Raw genomic sequence first — 17,719 nt, 5'->3', positions numbered from 1 at the left:
CTGTAACTGTAGTTAATGGACAAGGATGACGGTGAGGTGCTAATCTAATCATTGCATTGTTATTATTATTATGTACGTTTTTAGATGTTTTCTCATACAGATGGAACGTAAGACTAGAGGTGTCACGCCACCAATTGTCACAATGGAGACGGGGCTCACCTCTGTCAAAAATGGCTTAATAATGTGAGCATTTCCATTGACACACTATATAAGGACAATAGTTGAACTGGGCTGCTAAATATCTACCTCAGTGGTTCTTAACCTTTTTTTCTCAAAGTACCCCTTTACCTGTTATCAATGTATGATCGTTCCCATTCCAGTTGCTTAAAAACTGAGAAAGAGTTTAAAGACTGAGCACTAAGCATGATTTAAAAATGTATATATTTCGGTCAATGAAGACAATTGCACTGCGATCAAATATGTTTGTTCCTGTTGCAACCTAGCCCTTCTCGCTCCACACAACCCTAATCATTTACTCTACTGTGTTGCTTTTAAATATGCTGGTCGCTAGTCAATAAATCAATAGGCAGCACACTAAGGCATCTTAAATGCATGAGGGAGGCAAAGATGGCTTAGTCTTAGGGATGCACCGATACCACTTTTTGGAAAACCGATACAAGTATGAGTACATTAATATGTGTACTTGCCGATACTGAGTACCGATACCGATACCTTTTACCACCAAAATACAATAAAAATAAATGCAGGGCCTTGTTTTTTTCCCACCTGTGATATTTGTATTGTCCATTTCCATGTAGATTTAAATGTTATTAAATGTATGAGGTGGCACTTTTTCCCCATGCTGCTTTCAAGTCCACAGAATGTGACAAGATTTTGCATTGTTTTGTGTAATAGCAGTATTGTTCCTGGTATTGGCAAGTGCTTGACCAGTACGAGTACGAGTATAATGAGCAGTATCGGCAGCCGATACCGATCCCTTCTTAGTCTTGCTGTGTTGTTTGTAGCGATGCCTCTGTAAGCAGAGCCGGATTAAGATGGCCTGGGGCACCTAGGCTACAGGTTGCTGTGGGGGCCCCGGAAGCCAAATTTTGCAACAATATTACAAAGGCACATTGACAGTAGATATAACAATGAAATAGAATTTTGGCGTTCATTCTATATACCGTCAATGCAAAGGCATAATTACGGGCTAGTAATTAAGGATATGTCTGCCAACTATGGAGAGGAGTAATAATAAGAGTCAAAACAGATACAGTATGTCACATCTCGTCAAATGTTTTGGACTTTTGCCAATTGGGTGCCCCCTGGCAGGTGGGGGCCCCCAGGCTTCAGCCATATCCAGCCTGTGCCTTAATCCGGCCCTGCTGTCTGTAATGTATCGAGATCGAGGGGATGTGAAGTGGGTTGCATGGAGATTTGTATTATGGGATGTGTGCCCATAGGCCTGGTTGTCTGTCAGGCATCTTCTGTGTTGCTACAGCACATCATCTCATCTGTGGGAGAGAGAGAGAGAGGCCCATATATGTTTCCCCTGCATGTGTGGCCATATGGATCGTGTGGGTGTGGGTGTGTGGGTGTGGGTGTGTGTATGTGTACATGTGTGTGCGTGTACGTATGTGTACGTGTGTGTGTGCGTGTACGTGTGTGTGCGTGTGTGTGCGTGTGAGTGTGCGTGCGTGCGTGCGTGCGTGCGTGCGTGCGTGCGTGCGTGCGTGCGTGCGTGCGTGCGTGCGTGCGTGCGTGCGTGTGTGTGTATGTGTGTGTGCACATACACGTGTGTTCCCATGTACTATACAGTACAACTACACATGTGCTGCCACTTGGGTGTGTGCGTCCATGCGTGAGTGTCTACATATGGTCCACATGTTGGGGAATACAGTGTATGACTGTATACAGTATGTGCTTGTTTGAAGCACTTAGTATGTATATGTGTGGGTGTGTTTATACATGCACATGCCACATATATGCAAGCACTTAGCACTCAGTTAAAGGCACAGCAAGAAGCATGTGTTTAGTAAAGACACAACGACACCAAAATCATTTCTGAAATTCTTCATCGATGTGTGTGTGTGTGTGTCTGTCTCTGTGTTTCTGTCTGTCTTTCTTTCTGTCTGTCTGTCTTTCTGTGTGTCTGTCTCCCATGCAGGACACGGTTTCGAGCGGGATGCTGGTGGGGAGCGAGGGGTGCCCCCGGGGGGTGGAGGGGGAGGCGGTGAGGATGGCTCGGGGGGCTCCGACCCCGACCCCCGCCGGCTGCAGGAAGCCCAGGTCAGAGCTTCTTTAAGTATATAGAGATATGCCAATGTAATCGGTTGCTATGGGCACCTAACATGACCAGGTTCCGGTCTGCCTAAAGGGGCGTGTCATAATAATCCTAGCATTGAATAGAACAGTCCTTAGGGGGACTCACTAATTCGACGCCCTTTCGGTACTTACCGCTTAGGCTACGTCATACGACCCTACCCCTAAACCTAACCCTAACCTTAACCCTAACCCTAACCTTAAATCGCTTGTTTTAAATGTTTGATTTCCATGTGAAGTACCGAGAGGGCGTCAAACTAGTGGGTCTGCCTGCAATTGTAGAACCCGGAAACAATGGGCCAATGGAATCTCTCTCTCTCTCTCTACTCTCTCTGGCCCAGGTGCAGCAGCAGATCGTGCTGGCCCTACGGAGGCTCAGAGAGGACATGCAGAGCGTCATGGAGCGGCTGGAGGTGGTCGAGGGCCTCGCTGCAGCCAATGTAAGAGTTTTGAAGGATAACTGCAGCCAATTTCAACATGCAGTTGTAATGCTCACACTAGCCTGGACTTGTCAGTAACTGAGATTTTTTTTTTTTTTTTTACTTCAGCCTTTTCCAAGATCCTGGTCATTGTATTGGGAGCAGGTGTTTGTTTACATTTCAAAAAAACTCTTGATTTCTTCCCAAACGCATCCAAAAGGTTACGCAACATCAGCAGATAACTAGCAAACAGCTATACCTTTTGGGAAAATATTTTCAGTAGGCCTATGTTAAGAATTTTAAAAATGTAAACAAAAGCTGCCCCCATTAGAATAGCTCAGATCGCGGAAAGGGCTGAGCCAGAAAATGCAGCATCACCGGGCACTGACAACTCAAGGGTAGCGTGAGCAATACAACAGCATATTGAAATTGAAACTGAAGTGGTCCTTTAAGAAAGCAGAGAATGTGCGCACATCAGTGGCACAGGTGCTGGACAAAACGAAACAACTCAAGTGAATGCTAAATGTCCACAACACTGTTAAATGCTCCCAGTTTTTTAATGGCACAACGTTTCGGACCTTAGTAGAACTTACCGCAGAAATACACCTACCGCGACAAGAGCGAGGCGAGCGACGGAAGTAATTGACTTTGTATTGAGTCGCGCGACAAAAGCGATTCTGGAGACTAGAGCGATTTGCGCGACGAGCGCGACAGTTTGAAGTTGAAATCCTTTCAACTTTCTATGACGCGGTTCGGCGACAAGCCGCGACAGCCAATGACTGTATAGTGGTCAGTGACCACAGCCAATGGGAATGATTGAATGCTTTGCCGTCTGCCTGTACGGACATACTCTAGTCTCCTCAATTGCTCGTATCGCTTGCTGCTGCACTCTGTCACTTGAATCGCATCACGCCTGGTCTATTCGCGCGGTTAGAAGGACTAAGATCCAAAACATTGTGCCATTAAACAACTGGGACCATTTAACAGTGTTGTGGACATTTATTGTTTACTTCATTGCAAGAGTTCTGGCAGACTGGCATCATGAAAAGCGTGTTTACGCTAGTACATTACATTACATTACATTACATTACACTTAGCTGGCGCATTTTTTTAATCCAAAGCGATTTACAGATATTACAGTCTACTGGTTACAGGCCCTGGAGCAATGTGGGGTTAGGTGCCTTGCTCAAGGGCACTTCAGGCATGGATGGAGGAGTAGGGAGAGGTAAGGGTGGGATTCAAACCTGCGATCCTGTGATCTAAAGTCCAAATCCCTAACCATATCACCATGGCTGCATTCCACGTGTTTGCGCAAAGCATGATTATCATTACCACACATTGCTAACATACCTGTCGAACATGACTGGAAGATTGAGATATGTCAAGTATTCATCTGAAGTGTTGTTAAATGCCAGCACTTGGGCAACACAGTGGCATGCCACATCAGCACTGCCATGATCAAATCTTATTATTTTAACCCTGTGCCCCGAACATAGTGTTAAAAAAGGGGTTTGCCTGCCAAACATTGCTGTCCCTCACTGTCAGGTTATTAACCCATTGATGCCTGATGTTGCGTTGCGCAACATTGACCCTGGCGCCTGGAGCTGCATTACGCAACATTCAGGCTCATGAGATTTGAGACAACTGTATTAAAAATATCTGTTTGTTTGAGATGAATGAACACATTCTAATGAAAGATGAGGGTCTTAGCTTCTGAAGCACATCAAAATATGCAATAAGTTGCATTTAAACGCTGAGATATTGAGGTTATAGGCTGAGGGCAGCTTTTCTTAAAAAGGGCTCAGGCATTCAGCACCCTTTTTTGCAGGTGCCTTAGGCGTCAATGGGTTAAACTGGAATTGCAGGGGGAAAAAACTCCTTAATGAAGAGATGGGTCGCACTCGGGTTCCTCTTTTCTTCTTTTTTTATTTATTTATTTTTTTACGTTGCAGCAGAAAAACAGACAAACGTTTTGGCTGTTGCCTTCGTCAGTGTCTTGTCTTGTTTAGCTACTTCTTCAATGCAATGTAAAAAAAAAAAAAAAAAAAAAAAATGTAAAAAGAAGAACCTGAGTGCGATCCACCTCTTCATTTGCTGAGTTTATTCAACTTGGCGACGCACCACACGGAAGAGTGCGGTGTATCAACTAGCCTACTACTTGTAGAAAAAAACTCCCAAACCATCAACCATCAGAGGCAGGCGGCACTAGGGCATGACACAGACATGGCATAATATTATTGTTTCTGCAATGGTGAACTATCTGGTAACTTCCCAGAGCTACAAAGACTGGTACATTAGCATACAGTCCAGTGATTGGAGGGACTCAGTCAGTGGCAGATTTGAGGGCCGTTTAAATCAGTGTGACTCTAGTGCAGTGTTTCCCAACCAGGGGTACGGGTACCACTAGGGGTACGCGAGCACACTGCAGGGGGTACTTGGAAAAATGAAATTTTAACAAATATATGGAGCTTAGTTACATTGGGATGGACAAAGCGATATATAGAACTTGACTTAGGGGGTACTCATGGCACAACGAAAAGGCTTGGGGGTACACAAGACAAAAAAGGTTGGGAAACACTGCTCTAGTGTTCTGTGCCGGATGTACAGTATGCATCATCTATCTCAGTGGTTCTCAAACTTTTTAAAACAAATAATTTCCCCTTGACCTCATCAGAAGCCTGTCCACGCTCCCCTTAGTATTAACAAATAAAATGGGCTAATGCCCTCCAATGGCAACTGAGCACCGCCCCCTCTCAAGTGTATCCTCCCCCCCTTGGTGTCCCTAAAGCCCCCTGGGGGGCTGTAGATCCCCCCCCCGTTGAGAAACACTACTCTAGTCAGAGTCAGAGTGTACTTTATTTTCCCCAGGGGGAAATTTGTCTTGGGCTTCACCCACTGCATTGTATACAGTACTCACATACACACATACATTCATACAACATCAAGAACATAAAAAAACATAGAGACGTTGAACTGTGCACTGCACTGTGTGAGTATGGCGTGTCTATCTTTCATTAAGCAATCTTATGCGCGACTCCAGTCACTCCAGTCATCATCAACAGACATGCCAAATCAACACTACTAGGGTGAAGTTTCCAGTAAAGTATAACAAGGCTTGGTGATGCATGCCAACAACTGTTAAAAAAAGAAAAAAAAAGACAGGGCAGATGCATAATTATATTGACATGTTGAAACCAAATAGCACTCCCAAAACAATGCCTAGGGCATGATGAAGATGTGCAACATCAGCGGCACTGAAGATTAAATATCTGGTGAGATAGTTACCTGCTAGCCTGGCGACGCCATCTAAGTACTCCACCCAAAGATTTTGGCTCCGCACATAGTCTGGCGAAACCCTCCTAGCTCGGTTCGACCACTGTTTAGCCAATCATCAAACAGTTGAGAGTGGTGACGCAGAACTCACCCGCAAAGTCTGTTACTGATTGGTTAAGGTAACACTATTCACAAGTTCTTTAGTTATTTGTATGATTTTGCGTCACTATATCGTAACAGTCATGCTAATAAAGAACAATATGGGTTTTTATTTGAATTCGGATCTCCAATGAATTTAAATGGCAGAGTAATATCAGACCATCTCCCACCCTCCACAGAGACGGTGGATTACTCTTAGCTTTCGCCAGACTGTTTGATGGAGTCAACAGCCGGCTTTCGCCCAGGCTAGTTACCTGCATGGCATTATGATAAAACCTCTCCCAGAACAGCTGTTAAGTGAGTGCATGGACGACAGGGCTGCATGATATCAGAAAAAAAATTGATACTCGATAACAGGACGCAATACCACGATAACGATATTAAAACGATATTAAAACGTCAGTCTGTGTGGGGGGCGTGGCTTTGGCAATGTTGGGGTTCGTGCGCGTGTGTTGATAATTCGGCTAGTGATTGGACTAAACAGATATGTTTTACTTGTTAGCGGTAATTCATTGGTTTTCGCGATATGCTCTCGATATCGCGATATCGATAAATTTTCGATATATATTGTGCAGCCCTAATGCACGGACAGTACAGTAGATTCAGGGTGATTGTGAGAGTGAGAGAGAGAGAATGAGTCACTGGCACATTTGAGGGCTCCTTGTGTGATCAGCGTCCCTCTGGCGTTGCATATCTGAAGTACCGTATGCATAATCATCTGCAGGCCTGTCAGGTGAGCAAACTAGGCAATTGCCCAGGGCCCCCAACTAAACGGGTACCCCTCATAATGACTGGTTATGTACTTGTATTCAAATGACGGCAGTGCCAACTTTGTGAGTTATTCATGGGTAATGCGCAATTTTAGGTGTGGAAGGTGGGGACATGTCCATGCCTCTTTTGCGATAAAGATAGCTTGTCCCCACCACTTGTTCACTAATATAATTGAAAAATAGGATACCTGGACAATTAGCCATTGTAATGTCCCCACCACTCTCCAAGCCATACCTACACCTTTGGAGTGAGGGAAAACCTAATTTAAAAGAAAAAAATGACTGAAAAGTGCAAAGACACTGTTATCAAAATCTCTCTTGAGGGCCCCCCTCCCCAATAGTCTGAAGAGAAAAAGGGGGCCCCAAATCTCTCTTTGCCAAGGGCCCCCAAACACCTTGAAACAGCCCTGCTCATCTGTCTCTACACGCACCAATCAGCAGGTCCCATGCTCTCCAGGTAGGCACTTGGTGGAGTCTCTCACTCACTCCACTCTCTCTCTCTCTCTCTCTCTCTCTCTCTCTCTCTCTCTCTCTCACACACACACACTCTCACACTCACACTCACACACACACACACTCTCACACACACACACACTCACACACACACACACACTCTCTCTCTCACACACACACACTCTCTCTCTCACACACACACACACAGACACACACACACACACACACACACACACACACACACACACACACACACACACACACACACTCCACTCACTCACTCTGTGAAGTACTTGAGAGAGGGGAAGGTGTTCTGTTTAACGGATGAATATGCCTGCACTTTTTTCTCCTGTGAAATAAAGGTAGCTCAGCTCTTTGTCAGCGCAATAGGACACAAGGGCATTGTTCCTGAAATGCTTTGTGTAGCTTTTTATCACTGTTAAGATACTAGTGGTCCCGGGCCTGTTTTCATTTGAGGAGTTTGGGGAGCAGCAATGCATGGGAGAAAGACGTGTCCTAATTATTTTTATGGCTTACACAAGTTAACTAACAGAGAAGCGTGCAAAAATGACTGATCCTCAGAATAAATATCCATAAATAAGTTCTTTTCAGACAGTCAACCCAATTATAATTTGTTTTTTTCCAACCAGTTTGTACAGATATATTGGATAGAAAACATAGGAAAAAAATCATCTACTCTCGGCTAAATAACGATGCAAGAGATCGGATCGTTTTTTTTTCTGGTTGTGTACATTTCCGCCCTTTTTCCTGTTGTCAAACTGGTATTGTTCGACTTTGTTTTCAAAAATGGTAAAAGTGGTTGCAGCTCTATGTGTTTTATAGGCCTTCCCATTGTAAAAAATAATACTAATATTTACTATTATTGTGTGTATACACTATTCTGATGTCTCATCTGCAAAAGCACAGAAAACATATATTATGTTTTACATGATCGCATGAAAAGAAGTCACATTACTTACAACTAAAGTCGTTAATAACATGACCTGCATGAATGAGAATTTTCAGACGTTTAGAGAATAGACATGCTGTAGAGAAGGAAGACCTTCCTCATAGTGGTGTGGATCGGCACTGCCCTCACGATCCGATTCGATCACCATTCGGGAGGGAGCGATTTGATTCGATTCTATGCGATCCGATCCGATCTGGTCTGATTCAATTCTACAATGCATTGCAATGCATTACATTTCTACTGAAAGCAAAGCAAATGTTTTATCAGTCATGATGAGGCAATACAAGTAGTCAGATACTGAGCAACAATTTATTGGCTGTTTTCTCTATCATTCTGTATCAGTCTTGCAATGTTTTGAAGTGCTTTTATTTAATCTAACATTCATTTGCTCCCGAAATATCCATGGAAGTAATTGAAACTTTAAAAAATTGCCGGATTGATTCTGGAACTTGCCGGATCGATTCTGGATCGTCCATGCCCCGCATTGGATTGCATCGCCGAATCGATCATTGTTGACACCACTACTTCCTCGTGATGCTGTCAGGGCTCTAACAGGGCTCTTAACACCAGCCAACCAGCCAAATGCTGGTGCCCTTGTAAGTCATTGTGAGTGTGTGTTTGGCCAATAAGACTAAGATCTACTAGCTTTTTGGTTGGTGATGAAAAAAGCTAATTTAGAGCCCTGTATGTTGTACATTTACACGAGGGTTCACTCCATATCTGGCTTGTTTAGTCAGCAGGGTAGAGACACAATTCCAAATCCAACGCAGGGGTGCATTTCTCTCTAAGCCATATTTGCTAACTATGCTAACTACTACAATTAACTAACTACAATTTCCCATTGGCAACTTGTACCTAGCTATGCTAACTTCAATTAACTAACTACAATTTCTCATTGGCAACTAGTACCTAGCTATGCTAACTTCAATTAACTAACTACAATTTCCCATTGGCAACTAGTACCCAACTTGCTAACTTACTAACGACTGCGCTTTTGAGAAACGCACCCCAGTATTGTTGTTTGCCGCAGTGTATAGACATGTATACATGTGTGAAGATTTTATTTTTGGTCAGGCTGTGTATTAGAAGAGCGCTCAAAAAACTACACACACACCAAAACACACACACACAATTACATACACACACTTCACCTCACAAACCTCACACACCACCCGCGCACATCACCCCTGCAGTACCTCTGAGCTCACCAACGGGGTCCCGACCCCTCAGTTTGAGAACGGATGCAGTACAGGACAGTTGGTGTACCAACAACTAGTTGGGTGGTCTCTTCAGAGGGAAGATACCGCACACTCTTGTCTATCCATTGCTGAATGTTATGAAGTTTGAGAAAGGCCACACTGTCTGGCCGAAACGTTGTTTGTTCAATAAAATTCAGCATTGGATGGACAAGAGTGTCTGGTACCTTTCCTCTCAAGTGAACAAATACCGGCTACCTGCTCCTGGAAACCTCTGGTGTGAAAGCGCTGGCTTAGTTAGGTGGTCTCCTGTCTCCCATCTCCTGCTGCAGGTCTGGTTTGAAGATTTCCAGGCAGGGAGCGCGAGCGGTGCGCTGCGAGAGGTTAGGGCTGGGCAATATGACGATATACAGTCCCAGGAAAAAGTTTGTACACCCTTTGAAATTTCTTACATTTCTGTCAAAATTTATCATAAAACATGGTCTGATCTTCCCGGAAAAACAAGAAGGAACAATCAGAGTCTGCTTTAATTAATTCCACCAAAACATTTACATGTTATCATATTTTTATTGGTCATGAGGCCATAACATTCACAGGAGAGCAGGGCATAAGTAAGTACACCCTTGCATTAAGTAGGTTTTAACCCTCAGTTAGTTGCAATATCATCAACCAGACTTGACAGTCCTGTAGTTGCAGATCAGATTAACAAAACAATCTGTTTTTATCTTGTCTCCCTCTTCTTTAGAGAACTGCCTCTTGTCAGCAAGGTTTGTGGGATGTCTGGAGTGCATAGGCCTAGCTTTCTTGACTTCATGCCATATAATCTCAATTGTTTTTTGTCAGGGCTTTGACTGGGCTATTTCAGAATGTGTATTTCATTATTATGAAGCCATTCTAAAGTCGATTTGCTTCTAAAGTATGGGTTGTTGTCACATTTCAGCACCCATACTCTTGTGTGCTTCAACTGTGTGACAGACTTCCTCACGTTTTTTTTCTGTAAAATATCACAATAAACTTGAGTTCATTGTTCCACTGATAATAGCAAACTGTCAAGGGCCTGAGGCAGCAAGGTAGCCGCATATAATGATGCTCCCGCCACCATACTCAGAAGAGGAGATGTAACCAAGAATAGCTAAAAATGGGATTCATTCTGCCAATCTAAAATTAATGGGGTTTCTGTCAAAAAAAAATATTGCTGCACCTTTGAGGTTTGCAAAAAAGCATTTATATGCTTCACAAAATTACTGCTAAATACTCTGTAGACCAAAGTTGAAATGTTTAGGGGAACACACAATGTCGTGTTTGGAGGAAAATTGGAGAACTACACCTGCACCAAAACATCATCTCCACCTTTGAGTATGGTGGTGGGAGCATCATTATATGCGGCTACCTTGCTGCCTCAGGCCCTTTTCAGTTTGCTATTATCAGTGGAACAATGAACTCAGAAGTTTATCGAGATATTTTACAGAAAAAAGTGAGGCAGTCTGTCACACAGTTGAAGCACACAAGAGGATGGGTGCTGAAATGTGACAACAACCCATACTTTAGAAGCAAATCGACTTTAGAATGGCTTCATAATAATGAAATACACATTCTGGAATAGCCCAGTCAAAGCCCTGACAAAAAACAATTGAGATTATATGGCATGAAGTCAAGAAAGCTCTGCACTCCAGACATCCCACAAACCTTGCTGACGAGAGGCAGTTTTCTAAAGAAAAGGGAGACCAGATACATCCAGATTGTTTTGTTAATCTGATCTGCAACTACAGGAAACATCTGGTTGAGGTTATTGCGACTAACTTAGGGTTAAAACCTATTGAATGCAAGGGTGTACTTACTTATGTCTTGCTGTCCTGTGAATGTTTACATCTTATGGCCAATGAAAATATGAAAACTTGTAAATGTTTGGGTTGAATTAGTTAAAGCAGACTCTGGTTGTTCCTTCTTGTGATTTCCGGGAAGATCAGACCATGTTTTATGACCAATTTTGACAGAAAGGTAAGAAATTTCAAAGGGTGTTCAAACTTTTTCCTGGGACTGTATATTGTTATCGTGATATAAAAGTGTATATAATTGTGCTATATCGAGATATATATCGTTAACTTATCGTGATATGAAGTAATCCATATTGTGATATTGTTTTTTTTCTATATCGCCCAGCCCTACGAGAGGTGCGATGTGGTGCGGCTTGCTGCACACAACTCTCTCTCTCCCTCCGAGGAGCAGGTCTTATTTCTGCTCCTCGCCGCACTGCTCTGCTCCTGACTACTGTTCTCTCTCTCCTGTTCTGATTCTCATTGCTTCACATACACACACTCTGTCTGTCTGTCTGTCTTTGTGTGTGTGTGTACGTGCTATGTGTGCGTGCACATGTGCGTCTCTCTCTCGCTCTCTCTGTCTCTCTCTCTCTGTCTGTCTCTGCGTGTGCCTGCGTGCTTGTATCTGCACGCATCTCACTCTCTCTCTATCTGTGTGTGTGTGTGTGTGTGTGTGTGTGTGTGTCTGTCTGTCTGTGTGTGTGTGTGTCAGGCTCACAGCTCAAACTGGAGGGCTGAGACTCAGACTGCACCGGCGGCACGAGAGGCGGAGGTAAGCTGGCAAGCACATGGTTTAGGAGGCAGACTTAGGGTGTCACACTTTGTTAGGGGTGTGTGTGTGTGCGTGCGTGCGTGCGTCCGTCCGTCCGTGCATGCATGCAACCTCCTGTGTGTGTGTGTGTGTGCGTGCGTGTCTGTCCTCGTGTGTGTGCACGCGTGTTTCTGTCCTCTTGTGTTTGCACGCGTTTGTGTGAGTGCGTGTCTGCGTGAGTGCATGCATGCGTGTCCTTGTGCGTGTGTGTGTGTGTCTGCGTGAGTGCATGTTTGAGTGAGTACATGCATGCGTGTGTGTGTGTGTGCGTGCGTACGTGCGTGTGTGTCTGCGTGCCTGCGTGAGTGTGTGTGTGTGTCTCCTCTTGTATTGTCTGTGGGGGAATAGAGGGAGGGGGAAATTACAGGCCTCTGTTCCTGAGCCAATTCCATTGTGAATGCTATTGTCTGTGATAGTCTGTTTGTGGTTCGCTGTCTGTGATTGTCAATTTAGATTTGTAATCTGATATTTAATTGAGAGGCCAATGTGTAATAGGATGCATAAATAAAGAATGAAGTTATGAGGCCGCTGGCCTCACTCAGTTGAGGTGTGAGTGTGAGCGAGAGAGAGAGAGAGAGAGAGAGAGACTTTGTGTGATTGTTTTTGGATCTTGATTCGTTTCGTCTCCTGCCATGCACAGCACATTTCCCCCAAGCCTCCGCACCCCCTCCTATATATATATTTTCTTAATCCTCTTTGTCTCAATACACAACAACAACTAAACACCCCCATCTCCTGCTGTCCTCTCCTCTCCTCCTGTCCATTCCTCTCCTCCGGTCCATTCATCTCCTTTCCTCCGGTCCATTCCACTTCATTCCTCTCCTCCTGTCCTGTCTTCTGCTCACTTCTCTTCTCTCCTCTCCTCTCCGCATCTCTCCTCTTTTCTGCTCTCCTCTTCTCTTGTCCATGTCTCTCCTCTTCTCATCTAATCTTTCCTACCCTCTCATTTTGTCCTGTCATTTCCTCTCATCTCCTCCTATCATATCCTCCTCTCCTGTCCTCTCCTGTCCTCTCCTCTCCTTGTCTTCTGTTCTCTCCTCTTCTGTTCTTCTTTCCTCCTCCTCTCCTCTGTCCTCCTCCTCCTCTCTTCTGTTCTTCTCTTCTCCTCCTCTATTCTTCTCTTCTCCTTTCCTCTCCTGTTCTTCTCATCTCCTCCTCTCCACTCCTGTCCTCTCCTCTGCTATTCTGTCCTTCTCTTTTCTTCTGCTCCTCCCCTCTCTGCGTCTATCCTCCTGTCCTCTCCTCTCCACTCCTGTCTTCTCCTCTTCTCTCCCTCCTCTCCTCTCCTGTTCTCTTCTCTCCTCATCTCTTCTCCTTCTCTCCTCTTCTGTTATTTTCGTCTCTTCTTCTTTCCTCCTCTCCTCTCCTCCTCTCCACTCCTCTACTCCTGTTCTCTCCTCCTCTGTTGTTCCATTCTCCTCCTCTCCTCTCCTCTCCTCCTCTGCTCTCCTCTCCTCTCCACAGAGCGAGTGGTGGTGGCCGTTCGACGTGTCTGGCCGCACGCTGCTGCTCCTGCTCCTCTGGCCGTTCCTCGCTCAGGGCCTCGTCTTCCTGCTCCAGCGGCGACGGAGGAGGAAACCTCACGTGCCTTCATGAGTCCAGTCCGCCTGTTGAAGGAGAGGATTGTGCACATCCCAGGAAAAGGAGCAGGACGAAGGCCAACTGTAGTTTTCAAAGTGAGAAGTCTGCACACTTAAAACCCTTTTTGTTGTATTTTATTATTTCATGGCAGGATTACGTTTCGACCTCAACAGTCTATTGAGGTCGAAACGTAATCCTGCCATGAAATAATAAAATACAACAAAAAGGATTCTAAGTGTGCAGACTTCTCACTTTGAAAACTACATGAGTCCGCCTGCCTGGAGATGGGCTGCCAGTCAAACTGCCTCCTCCTGCCATTTCCTGTGGCCTTGTAACGCGACGTGAGGCTCGACGTCGTCGATGTTTGATTACGTTTAAGTTTAACTAACGAAAAAAACACGCACATCCGTCTCAGAAAGATTGGGTGCACTGCAGGACTGGCAAAGTCGCACGAAAACTGAAAATGAAGTCCGCCACACCAAGCTCCAGTTTCTCTTACTTTAAAGGGACACTGTGCAGGAAATGCTCAAAAAAGGTACTGCAACTATGCTGCTCATTGAAACTGGGCTGCCTATTGCCAAATTTGATCTTTACATGAAAGTGTACTAAGTAATGAACAAATATATTCTAGTATGGTCTAAGTACAGTCATTTTTGCAGCTAAAAAATGCTATTTTTAGGAAATTCAAAATGGCGGACCATGGAGAAGATCCCCCTTTTCATGTATGAAAAGTGCAATTTTTCCGGTCATAAGGAATACTTAGAATTTGATGCTGGTGGTAAGTATTCATGAAAAAGGTAACATTAGTGAATGGGTAGCATGAATTCTGGAAATAAGCAACTGAAAATCTCACACAGTGTCCCTTTAAAGTTGTGGGCAGCATAGATGAAGGGCAAGACAACATGTCTGATGAAGGGCATGCTGCCCAAAACATCACTATATTCAAATAAGACGAAACGGGAGCTTGGCGTCACTGACTACATTTTCAGTTTTCATGATTACGTTTTTAAATTCAATATCTTGCCAAAAATACATTTCAGAGGTCATTCTCGTTATTGTTGTCTCCACAGAGGTGGGGCACCACCGAGGCAAGAGGAGAGGAGGGCCAGCAAAGGACGGGAGAAAGTAGTTTGACTTACACCCACAATTTAGAAGATGAATGAATGTGTAGAAAGGAATCTATGGTCTGTTGAAATACTGTATGGAGGAGGGATTGATACACACAAATGAATCCATGGACTGTCTTTAAATAGTAGAGGGATCGATTTGTACAATCTGATATCTGTAGATGAGAGATGAATGGAAAGAAGAGGAGGTGAAGAAAAGAAATGGGAATGCTTTATGTTTGTTTGCCTGTTTGTTGTTTATGTTGTCTTGGAAAGAAATAAGCAGCAGATTATAGCAGGTACAGTTCAGGGGGGTATACTAAGAACATGCTTAAGTGATAAACCAGGCTTAGTGTGCATCCCAATATGTGACCTTGCCTCCTCCACTTGCGCTTGTCTCCTCGCCCCGCCTCCTGGCCCCTCCTCCGTGGAGAAAACGATAAAGTTTCCCAGCTGTCAGCCTAGCCACAACAACTTTTGAGGGACTGTTTTTCATTCACCATCCCAATTGCAAACGAGAAAAAGACTCTACAATTGAGCTTTTGCAAGATATTGAAATATAATGCTGTTGTCAGTGATGTCATCATGACGAGAAGCAAGTGGAGGAGGCAAGTGGAGGAGGCAAGGTCCCATATTAAGATGCACTCTTAGTTAACAGGAAGTGGTAAACCTGCTAATGGATGTACCTACAGGCATGGTTGCCGCTAGAGGGGGGAAAGGTGTTACAGATTCTAAGGGCCCAAGCACAGACAGGGGCCCTTAAGGAGGGCCAGAATTCAAATCTTTCATGGGGCCCAACATTTCTGGCGGCACACCTGCCTACAGGCATATTTTGTTATGAAAATGAGGGCCACAGGCTCTTTATACCATCTAAGTCATTAGATGATTTACCTCTACCACAAGGTTAACTTAACTTGGTTTACTACTGAACCTGCTTGTTAGTCTACCCCCCTTGAATGACCAGTTCACCTCAGGTAACATCAAAGCAAAAAAAGGATTTCACGGTCACTTAATTTCAATGATATATGTGTAAGAAATCACTCTAGACAGGCTTACGTTCCACTTTATCAACTACTGTGATTATTATTTAATGAATTGCTGATTAATATTTAATGAATCAAATGTTATCTTTTGACAACACTGACATTTTGCCATGAGTGCTGAAGTATAGTCTTTTAATTTATCTGCGAGGGTATTGTTCTTCATACATTTCATGTCTCACTTGATGGTCCACCACTTATAAAGAAACTAAACCATAACATTGTCTTAAATGCTGGTCAACAAACACAGTCAGGTATGAAATGAAAGGCTATGCCCACAGTTGCATTCTTGTAGATTTCAGACACATTCGATTTCAGATCATCTTCATTTTGCAATATCTTGCATACAGATTTCAGGTTCTTTCTACTTACTGTAACAATAATGAAAATGAGTGTTCAGGACCGTATTAAGACACTGTGGTGTCCTTGGGCACTACACCTCGCAGGTGCCCCCTTTATGAACAATGTTTATTAAGTTTGTGTCGTGACTCATGTGGCTCAAGTTCAAGTTATTTCATTTGTCACCAGCGGTGTAGTCTACTTTTTTGAAGTGGGTATATACTGTATATTCGAGCATTTTTTGAAGTGGGTATACTGTATATATTTATGCTATTCAAAATAATGGATCAATCAATTTTGAGTGGGCATACTGAAGCCCCTAAAATCTAGAAGTGGGTATACTCTGTATACCTGTGTTCTACGTAGACTACACCTGTTTGTCACATACATATGATTGTAGTGAAGTGATGATGGGGTCATCAGCTCTGCATCCAAAGAAGTAAAGAAGTAAAGTAAAAAAAAAAAAGAAATGAGTAAAAAACAAAAAATGATTATTTAAAAACAAAGTCACTGTTCAGCAGTCACACTGCCTGGTGGTAAAAAACTTTTCCTCAGTCTTTCTGTACTGGCATGAATGGTTCTGAGTCGTCTGTAGGACTTTAGTAAGGTGAACATGTTAGAGTTGGGGTGTGAGGCATCCTGCACTCTTGTCTTAGCCCTGGGTCCCACCCTCTTAGTGCAAATACCCACGAGTCCTGGTAGGTTGGCTTTGATAGTGCACCCCCCCAAAACTGGCTGTAAATGGTTAGTGCCCCTGGGCACTGTGCCACTGGCCCGTGTGGATCATCCGGCCCTGGAGTGTTCCATAGACAAAGAAAGGTAAGTGCACTCACTGTGTCGAAAACCATGATGTGAACTGTGATGTCCCTGCCTGGTTTGTTTGACATCAGGTTCACTCCTTCACTGCATAGGCCTAGTGCAATTGTGGGGCCCAATTTCTTACCTGGAGTAATATAGTAAAGATTTCAGATTTGGTCAGTGTTTAGGCCTATGTCTGAATGTGCTGGACCAGGGTCGGTCAACCCATGAAAGAATTTCCTCTCACCCCCACAATAGCATGTATTGTGCACTTTGACCTCACTGGAGTAAACACTGGCTTAGCCAAGAAGGAAGAAGCTCCCAAACTAGGACCAGACAGTAACAATGAAAAAGCGGTGTTAATTTGCTTTCTCTGTGTGTGTCAACCACATAGGCCTACAGATGAAATCTACCAGATATGCTGTTAGACTGGCATTATTTGTGGTAGGCTACACATCTGTTTAGGGTTATACAATAAAGTGTACCGGTAGCCCACTGCTGTGCAGACATACTACCACACACTTTGGGATTATGGGATTAGATAAGGCCAAGATCTGTGGGGGGTAGTAGAAACGTGAATGATGTGTACGGTGCATTGCGAGCAGCAATTCTTTAGCAACAACATGCATTCTGTTGCAATCATGAAATATTCTGGTGCATGTGGGAAGAGGCTCTTGCCGCTTGGAGCCTCCAAAAATAATGGTGTGTGTGTGTGGCAAGGGGAA

The 17,719-nt window shown here is 44.0% G+C and overlaps 1 protein-coding gene across 1 annotated transcript in view; it reads left to right on the top strand.

Moving 5' to 3' along the window:
- The window catches only part of acbd4 (acyl-CoA binding domain containing 4), a 31,283-nt gene extending 17,460 nt beyond the window's left edge, over window positions 1-13,823 (top strand). Inside the window, exons 9-13 of the mRNA XM_063220954.1 lie at window positions 85-107; window positions 2,108-2,229; window positions 2,604-2,702; window positions 12,032-12,091; window positions 13,595-13,823. Of these exons, the coding sequence (XP_063077024.1) occupies window positions 85-107; window positions 2,108-2,229; window positions 2,604-2,702; window positions 12,032-12,091; window positions 13,595-13,726 (436 nt within the window). The 3' untranslated portion in view covers window positions 13,727-13,823. The remainder of the gene's footprint in view (window positions 1-84; window positions 108-2,107; window positions 2,230-2,603; window positions 2,703-12,031; window positions 12,092-13,594) is intronic.
- Window positions 13,824-17,719: the final 3,896 nt, after the last annotated feature.

The sequence above is a fragment of the Engraulis encrasicolus genome, chromosome 17 (genome assembly GCF_034702125.1).
Source record: "Engraulis encrasicolus isolate BLACKSEA-1 chromosome 17, IST_EnEncr_1.0, whole genome shotgun sequence".
NCBI classification, from domain to species: domain Eukaryota; kingdom Metazoa; phylum Chordata; class Actinopteri; order Clupeiformes; family Engraulidae; genus Engraulis; species Engraulis encrasicolus.
Note: the sequence above shows the minus strand (reverse complement) of the source record. Positions and strands in the feature narration are given on the sequence as shown.